Source organism: Nannobrachium achirus (assembly GCF_963921795.1).
Source record: "Nannobrachium achirus genome assembly, chromosome: 21".
Lineage (NCBI taxonomy): Eukaryota > Metazoa > Chordata > Actinopteri > Myctophiformes > Myctophidae > Nannobrachium > Nannobrachium achirus.
This window is the reverse complement of record NC_137828.1, coordinates 44,731,943-44,741,914: the sequence shown is the minus strand read 5'-3', so window position 1 is coordinate 44,741,914 and position 9,972 is coordinate 44,731,943. Positions and strand designations below refer to the sequence as shown.

The 9,972-nt window shown below is 42.3% G+C and overlaps 1 protein-coding gene across 1 annotated transcript in view; it reads right to left on the bottom strand.

Annotated features, from left to right (window-relative positions):
- The window catches only part of lama1 (laminin, alpha 1), a gene marked incomplete at both ends in the record, with an annotated part of 53,290 nt that extends 45,749 nt beyond the window's left edge, over positions 1-7,541 (bottom strand). The window contains 5 exons of the mRNA XM_080751799.1: positions 1-160; positions 339-390; positions 2,201-2,325; positions 2,835-3,005; positions 7,466-7,541. The exon at positions 1-160 is cut by the window's left edge and continues 31 nt beyond it. Of these exons, the coding sequence (XP_080607925.1) occupies positions 1-160; positions 339-390; positions 2,201-2,325; positions 2,835-3,005; positions 7,466-7,541 (584 nt within the window). The remainder of the gene's footprint in view (positions 161-338; positions 391-2,200; positions 2,326-2,834; positions 3,006-7,465) is intronic.
- Between the last annotated feature and the right edge of the window lie 2,431 nt (positions 7,542-9,972).

The window sequence follows — 9,972 nt, the reverse complement described above, 5'->3', positions numbered from 1 at the left end:
TAGTAGCTGGTGCAGATGACCTCGTGGTCGCTCTTGTAGGTGGGCGGTCCTCGGCGGGGCGTGATGTTGTAGCGACTCAGACACTCAGTGTCACTGATGGCGTAGTACTGCCAGGGCTCATAAGTCACCCCGTCCTCCGAGCGCTCCAGGATCCAGTTACCTGAAGATGAACAAAACAGCAACATCAGTAAAAAAGGAAGAAAGAAAGAAAGAAAGAAAGAAAGAAAGAAAGAAAGAAAAAAGAAAGAAAGAAAGAAAGACACTTCAAAGGATGGAAGCTACAGGAAGTGGTAACAGTTACAGGAAGTGGTAACAGTTACAGAAGTTGTGACAGTTACCTGGTCGTGGCGAATTGGCAGCTTTGATGATGATGTAGGCGATCTGGAATAACTGGAGGAAGAGAGAGAGAGAGAGAGATCTGATTTAACACTCTGATCAGTACCAGTCTGCTACTGCAGTGGTTCTCAACCTTTTCAGGCCGTGACCACCAAAATAATCATATTTTAACTGGGGACCCCCCCACCCTGACAAGCACTTGGAATTGTAGGAGTTGGCATTACATTTCGTTTGACTCAATCTGTTCCATTGTGAAAATAGTAGATCTACATGCTCACAACACCTCGCGCTGTGAACATATTTTCACCATTTTGCCTCTAATATTTGACAATTTGGCCAATGTCCTTAATTTGTCACTTTAGAAATGTGCAGATACCATGTATACACTTACCGTATACTGTATGTTAGTCTGTTTACTGTTGAGTGAGAAAACAATATTACAGATTAAGCTAATCATCTGGGGACCCCCCAAAAATGATGTGGGGACCCCCCTGGGGGTCCTGAACCACAGTTTGAGAACCACTGTGCTACTGGGAGCTCAGCTGACCAGTACAGCCAGAGTCCGATGGCTGTACTGTTCACTGGACACCCAAGACTGTGGCTGTTGTAAAAAGACTTCTACTACAGGGATATAACCAGTATAACAGATTCTGTTATACTGGGCTATGGATTGACTTTATGGATTGACTTTACAGATATTTCACTACAGCTATGCATTGGTATTAAAACGAAAACGTACTTTGCATTTTGTTTTGAATACTTGAGTTGTATTTATTTATCTATGTATTTATTGTAAAGGCAAATCCTCCCAGTACTTTAACTCAAGTATACATTTGACTGAGCTACTTTTATAATTTATCTGATCAGGAGTAATGGTACTCAAGCAGTGGCATTGAATACTTTGTTCAGCGTTGGTCCGTGGCATGAAAATGTTTGGAGTTTATTGATGTATTTTAACCTTTACTCTAGAATGTTGTGAAGGTCGATTAGTGTCTGTGTTTAATGGAACATTGTGATACTGTCTGGAAAGTGAGAGACGGGGAGAGATAAGAAAGAAACAAGATGATTGAGAGAACACACACACACACACACGCGCGCGCGCACACACACACACACACGCACACGCACACATGCTGAGACGGTGAGTCAGTTCTAGGCAGACAGGGACGCCCTGGGGTCAGAACCAAACATCCTTCATGTGGTGTGTGTGTGTGTGTGTGTGTGTGTGTGTGTGTGTGTGTGTATGTGTGTGTGTGTGTGTGTGTGTGTGTGTGTGTGTGTGTGTGTGTGTGTGTGTGTGTGTGTGTGTGTGTGTGTGTGTGTGTGTGTGTGTGTGTGTGTGCGCGCAAAAGACTGCTCATCTCCGGTGATGATCTTAGCATGCAGATGTAAGCTAACATCAGACTGGTAATGAATAAACGGTTATGATAATATGTCTGGGAAGACACCGTATATGCAGTCTATAGACAGACAGTCGTGTTCTTGCCACGTATCCACAAGCCTCAGATCTCCAACACAGCTTGCTCACCCTGTCAAAAGTCTTTTGAAACGAGCGAGTGAGTTAGTGATGGGTTGTTTGTGAGTGATTCGTTCAAAAGAACTAGTTAATTGCCACGAACAAACTGGTTCACTTCATGAAACTGTTACATTTTACGCTTTCGGTCATACCTCCCCCCGGTACACGGGACGGGATGCAATAAAAACGCGATAGTGCTGTTTCACGCTGCTGAACGAATCATTTGAACAGATCATTGCCGCGAACGGAATCGTTCATTCATTGAAATCAACTGTTTTGAGTGAGTGAGTGAGTGAGTGAGTGAGTGAGTGAGTGAGTGAGTGAGTGAGCGAGCGAGTGTGCACATACTTGTCTCAGGTCCAGGGTGACGGTGACCCAGTGGAACTCCCGCCCGTTGGCGATGCTGGGACTCTGCCACCAGTTGTTGGTGCCATCGATGACGTTGCCGATCGGGTGATGCTCCGTGCCCGGTGCTGCCAGACCTGCGAGACCACACCCACAAACACCATCATCATCAGCATCATCAGCATCATCAGCAGCAGCAGCAGCAGCAACAGCACAGAAGAAGACGGAAGAGACAGATAGATAGTGGTCCCCAGATAAATGATGGAGAGTTGGTAACCATATGGACCCTTATAGATCTTTAACTCTTTAACTTACGGGTCCATTTGGTTTCATATTTCACTCTCAAGAGTTAAATTACACCTGTGATACTTCATACTTAATTTACAAGAAGTCGACACAATTACAGAATGTACCAGAATTGTTATTTTGAATGACCTGTCGTCTTTCATATGGTACCAACATCAATGCATCATGGAATTGTGAACAAAATCCTATCCAACGATACAAAGAATATTCTAAGTATTGGGCCTGAGAGGCTAGGTCTCATCAAATGGTGGTCTGTGGCTCAAACGCTGAATAACTAATGGACCTTGATATGAAAAAGGTTGAAAACCACTGAGAAAGAGAGAGAGATTACCAGTAGCGTTGTCATCACAGATCCTGCACTGCAGGTTCTTCTGCTGGAACCTGTGGTGATAGTGAACATGCTCCACCAGCTTGCAGAACTCCTCAGGTCCGCTCTGTCCGCACGTTGCATTGCTGCTGATTGTAGCCTGGCTGGCCAAGTTCAGGATGGCTGGGAACAAGCCTGGGTGGGGGGAGAGAAGGACAGAGAGAGCGAGAGAGAGACTGTTATGTTTTGAGTGCTCAGGGGTAGAGTGGCTGGTGGAGTGGCGGGATGGGAACCGTGAGGTTCCTAGTTCGAAGTGTCCTTGAGCAAGACTCTGAACCCCTAGTTGCTCCCGGTGAGCAGGTTGGTGCCTTACATGGTTTCCTCCACCATCAGTGTATGAATGGGTGAATGTAATGCACAATCTATGTAAAGCTTGAATGAAGCGCTATATAAATGCACCATTTACCATTAACAATTGCTTGTGACTAAATAATAACTACATTGGACCCATTGGAACACAGGTTAGCTATCAAACACTGCACGGTTTTTGATTGATTGAAAAAAATTGTAATTCGGATCATAGTTGTTTGTTAACATATTGAATTTATTTCCCTGCGTTATAGCAGAATTGAGAAGCAATCATCAAGAAGCAGTCTTACGTGGTGGCTGTGCAGACAGACATCACTTTGGGGAAAGCGCATTTTGCACAAACAATTAAATATTAACCATTTAACCGTTGGTTTTCACTAGTTAATTTTCAAACAACTTTCTTAGAGTTAAACGGTTAACCATGAACATCTGGTTCATGGTTTGTTTACATTGGCTGTGCCCCCCCCACGACCTCAATTGGCCCTGGTTGCATACCCCTGCCCTATAGCAATGATTAAGATTAGCACTTGAATTGCCTTTCTAGAAATGTAAACACACACACCTTAATTGCTTTATCTATGTAATCAGCTGTGTGAATGCATGATAACATCAACAGGGCGGTCTCACACACACACACACACACACACACACACACACACACACACACACACACACACACACACACACACACACACACACACAGTCATGTAGAGGTGTGAGGAAGTGATGAGATGCGAGACAAAGAAAAACAGACCACACAGAGGAGTTAATGAGTCTGTCTGTCTGTCTGTCTGTCGAGTTGATCTTGGACATAGACCTACTGCAAATGACCATTTGTGGTTTTGGTTTCCTCGCTACAATGTGATGTCACATTGCTGTATTCACTTCAATGTACAATCTCTAGGCATTTAGCTGACACTCTTAACCCAGAGCCATTTACACACTCCATTCCAATTGTACATACATTATTTTGGTTTTGATTGTATTGTTCAACTGCTTTGGCAATTTAACAAATGTTTTCTCATGCCATTAAAGCCCTTTTAATTGAACCAAACAGTCAAATATAATACACAGGAACACAATGGAAACAAGCCTGCAGGGATTTTTGTGTCATCCTTTTTAGCTTTATTGTACAACTGTACCACTGTGCTTTTCTGCAAACTGTTAATAAAGTATTCACACACTCAATCATTCAATACAATGTACAGCTAGCTTGAACACAGATTGATTAGTGGGAAGATGGGAAAGGAGTTTTAAACACTTTCTTGGGCAATGTAAACGTATGTTTTCTCATGCCAATGATACTCCTTTGAATTGAATTGTATCTGTGTGCGTGTGTGTCCACTAAATGACGTCTCTACTTCACGCACATAAAACACACTCACATAAAACACACACACTGGTGACAAATCAGTCTTCACACCATACAGGATGTACACACAAACACACAATTCAATTCACACACACACGCACACACACCTAACCACCAGAGTGGTTGTAAGAGCAGATGGGAGGAGGTTGGATCGTCTGTGGGGGGTTGTGTGTGTGTGTGTGTGTGTGTGTGTGTGTGTGTGTGTGTGTGTGTGTGAGGTGAATAACAAAAGGCCATAGAGGAATGGAATGTGTAGAATCACAACAAGTAGAATGTGTCTTTGTTATTCAGATTAACTCTCTCCCTCTCCCTCCCTCTTGAATTGAAAGGAGCTTTATTGCTATGATAAAACATACATTAACATTGCCAAAGAAAGTTAAAAGAAAACTAAGAAATGCATGTATAATCAAGTAATGTGTAAACAGGGATATGTCAAATTGCAACTAGGAAAAACTAGCGTATAGCCTTTTCTCTTTCTCTCACATTCAAGGAGCTTTATTGGCATGAGAAAACCTCTCTTGTCCTCACAGTACGATCCTTATCTTTAATTATTTAATGTAACTCAAGAAATGTAACCAAAACTCAGAGAAATGTAACCAAATGGACCTGTCGTGGGTCTGTGTCATCAGTGTTCTACATGAATGGATACATCAACACAGGATGTAATTATTTTTTATTTTGACGCTTGCTTTGGCAACGTAAACATGTGTTTTCACATGCCAATAAAGTTCCTTAAATGTTACTGCATGCTCCTCTCTCTATTGACAAGGGAAACATACGCATACATTGCCAAAGGAAGAGTGAAAAAAACAAGAAATTTATGTACAATAAGTAAGGGCATATAGGCCTACTAGAATAAAGAAATGTGAGACGCATTGCAACTTTACAATCAAGCAGGGGATGGTCAAATTAAAATACATATTAACATATTCAGGCAGTAAAATGGCTTTGCTGTTATCTAACAATTGATCATTATCAGATAACAGGTAATTAACAATAACGCCTCTCTCTCTCTCTACATTGCAGATAAGATAGATGCTTATTTAAATCGATGTAATAGGATATATAGGATGTATGTATGTACGAATTGAAAGATAATTTTCACATCTCTCTCTCAAAGAGGCATGGGAAACATGTTTACATTGTCAGAGAGTTTCTGTCTCTCTCTCTGAAGTGAAGTCATGAATATAAATTAAATGCAGGTCTTGTGTTGACTCAGCTGTCCTCATTGACGTTAAAAAGAACAATGGTGATCAAACTTTCACACATAAACACAAGAGCTGTTAGTCTGTCTGTCTGTCATTAAACTGCCCCGGTAGGAAGGGGAACCCAGCTGTCCTGCTTAAATATTGATTGATAGAATACTTTATTAGCAGTTTGCATCGGAAAAGCACAAGACAGTGCAGTTCAAATACAAGGTCAGGATTTAAACCCAAAAAAGCACTATATGGCTTGTTTACATTGGGGTCCTTTGAACTCATTTCACTGAGGAAGTAAAAGTACCAATGCCACAAGGTAGATTGTAGACACTCTCGGCTACAAATAAAACAAGGCACATATTCAAACTTGATTAATTGAGTACTTTTGAGTACAAAAGTGTTGATGTTATTATCAAAATAATACTTCCAGTACCAGACATAAATGTACTCATTATGCAGCAGATGAATGATCCATTTCACAACATTGGATATTATTAAAATAAAGTAGATTAATGCATATCACTTTAACGATGTGGTTGGTAAAGTGTGGGGCTGGTTTTAATTATCCTGTGCTGCTGGGTAGCTTAGCCCAGTGGTTCTCAACCTGTGGGTCGGGGACCCACAGGGAGACCCCCACATGGTTTTGGGGGGGGGGGTCCCCAGATGACAGTGAAGTCACAACTTAAGGACTTTTAAGACCTTGTTAATACCAAAAAAGAAAGAAAGGAAAAAGGTGATCAAAAAACTATATCCTACTTTAAAAAACTGGTCAAACATTGGCCAAATTGTCATATATAAGAAAGAATTGTGAACATATCCGTTCTACAAGCTCACAACGCCTCTCAAAGCGAGGTGTAGTGTGCTTGTAGATCTGCTATTTTCACAACATCTGTTGAGCCAAGTCAAACCAAATGTAATGCCTACAATTCCAAGTGCTAGTTAGGATAGAGTGGGGGGTCCCCAGTTCAAATTTGATTATTTTGGGGGGTCACAGCCTGTAGACTATGGGATCCCTCGACTTTTAGCTCAACAATAGTATTGTACTGTATCATTTAATGTATGTTTTGTAATAATCTAAACATGTAACTAAGAGTAGTGGATTATAAAAGGCTACAACATTTACCTCTGAGATTAAGAATTAAGAATCAAACAATGGAAGAAGCAAAGTCAATGCAACCATCACTCCTTATGTAGGCCTCAATGAAATGAGTACAAAGGACCCCAATGTAAACAAGCCATGGTGCTTTCTTGGGTTGAACTCCTATTGGTAGACCTTGTAGGCTATCTGAACTGTACTGTCCTGTGCGTTTCCTATATGAGAACTGCTAATTAAGCATTCAATCATTCTATTAAACCCTACTTTTAAGTTATTTTTCCACCACTGATTTGCTGTAGGCCTAGAGACAGATGCACAGAAATACTGAACAAAAAGCATTTGAGAAATACAAGACAGCAGGGTGACTTTGATTTGTATGCCCCGCAGGACTGAGTCACCAAAAGCACCATTACGATCCACGATAACCAAACTGTGGAATAACGTTTTCGGCAAGCACGCAAAGAGCATAACGGTTTTAACTTTCATCAACAATAGAAAAGACACTGGAATAAACCATCCAGCAGCCTACACAGACAGTAGCCTATAGGATCAGTCTCTGATCACGTGCATCGATCAGCATCGTTATTGATTATTAATGAATGGGTTTTAATATCCTTACCTCGTTGCTGAGCGGACACGCGCGTCGCCGTGCACAGCACGCTCACCAGGAGCGCGCCTCGCAGCATCAGAAGCATCACTTTCTTTATGGGAATAACCAAACAACCAGTGTGGAATATAGTCTCGCCTGCTGGTCTCTGTAATGCGACTGGATCCACTGGGAGCTAACAGTGGACTGAAGTTGAACACAACTTATAGGTCTCTCTCTCTCCCTCCCTCCCTCCCTCTCTCTCTCTCTCTCTCTCTCTCTCCCTCCCTCCTCTCTCTCTCTCATTCATTTCATTCATCCGGCTTTAAAACTTTTGTTTCAACCCTAACCCCCCTGCCGGGTGGGTGGGTGGTACCATGTGGGAATTAGGGGGGTGGGGGTGATGGGGGGTTGTCAATGGGACCACCACTGACCACCACTCTCATTCTGCACTCTGCAGTGTGTCTCACACACACACACACACACACACACACACACACACACACACACACACACACACACACACACACACACACACACACACACACACACACACACACACACACACTCATTCAGTTAGCCTTGCAACTTTGCAAGCAGCATGGTTGTGTGTGTGTGTGTGTGTGTGCGTGTGTGTGTGTGTGTGTGCATCCACACTCCATCTAGTGGTGAAAGTTAATAACTACACTCAGGTCAGCATGCAATGTTGACATAATGGCATCACTGAAAATAATCTAGTCAGTGCAGTACTCAAAATGACTATATATTCCTTTGATAAAAAGAGATATATCTCTTATATTAGTAAAATGTGTATACAATGCGTAAAAATTAACAGCATAGAGACATGTTGGCCAAAGGATAACACAAATGTTTATTGTGGTCGGGCATTGCCAGTGGTTCACTTCAAGGTTCATGGCAGAGGCAACGCCATGGGTACATAGGCATATAGGCAACATACAATGCCCATACATGGAGATCCCAATCTGAACCAGCCACACAAATATGGGCCATGTCTTGTCCATCTGGCCAGTGATATATGACATCAGGGATCTTCATATATGGGCACAAAAGGGATTCTGGGGAATACCCATAGGCCTATATAGACTTTTACATAGGTGATGTCACCTGTGATGTCACAGTGATGTGTCAAGGGAACCAACCAATATTGTAAAAATCGCACCCGTGCGAAGTGAGCGGTGCAAATATATTTAGGGAGATACATTGTGGACAATTTTCAAGCCTTGTTTTTCTTTAAATAATCATATATGCTTTGTGTGTCTTCAATCAAATGGCCGTGATCAATCAATTGCTGTTCTAACCATGAATTAGAACAGCTATTGCCAGGGGAGTAAATCGCTTATAAGTGAATATTAATCTAATACATTTTTGAAATTCAAGGTTAGGCGGCCTAAACGTGTTATGACGTATTTTACACGGCCTAAACGCGTTCTAAATCAGAGTTAACCAATCGGGTGCCTATGTGACTATGACATCATGGACAGATCAACAGAATCGAAGTGTTTCATTGGTCTAACGGACTTGTGTCATCATCACGGGGCGAAGTGAGCGGTGCAAACTAATTCCTGTAAGGGCGCCTGCGCGAATCAGTGTTGATAGGCATGCATGACAATATTCTTTGTGTTGTGTATGATGTCAGTCTAGAGGTCTGCTCAGACTATATAAGGTTTCCGTGTGTCCTGACCTTTACACCATACAGAGGACGGAACCATCTCTGGACAGAACCAGCTCTGCCACCAGAGCCTGATGACTCTGGTGGTCGTCAGTTAGGCAACCAGTGATCTTATTTGCCTCTAGATTTTTGTTTATGACCCTATACTAATTATTTCGGCAAAGCCGAAGTATTTGAATTTCATACCACGATTATTTTGACCAAAGAATCATCCGTTATCCTGGGGCGGAACATTTGGTCTAGTTAACTCATGTTACCCTCATTAGTGACAGCATAATATTTTTTTGTATATATTAATATTCCAAAAATAAGAATGAGTCAGGTGATTTCAAAATCCTCACAGATAACAGTGGCACACATGGCACATGGTACTGTAGTTCCAAGTTTTCAAAGGAAAAGTAGGTCTCATAGGGGAAGAATCCACATGAAGGTAGGCAATCCAACATAGAAAAAACAGTCAGTCAAAGAAAGTGTTCCATTGTGGCAGGCCAGCCGGGTGACATGCAGTGTTCAGGCCTTGTTCAACAGTCTGAGGCGGGAGGAAGCTGTTCAGAAAGCTGGTGCTCTTGCATTTGATACTAGACCTCCTTCCATAGCCACGGCTGTAGAAGTGAGATGAAGAGGTTGTGACTGGGGTGGTGACTGTCCTGTTCAGTGAGCTTTGACTACACACTGCTCATCGTACGGCTCATGGAGTGAGGAGAGCCCACCAGCCATTATGTACTTGGCCCAACGCACCACAACATACAGTAGGCTTTTCCGTTTTTTAATGGTGCAGATGCCATACCAGGCTGTGACACAGCAGCCTGACAGAGTGCTTTCAATGGAGTTGTTGTAATACAGCCTGAGG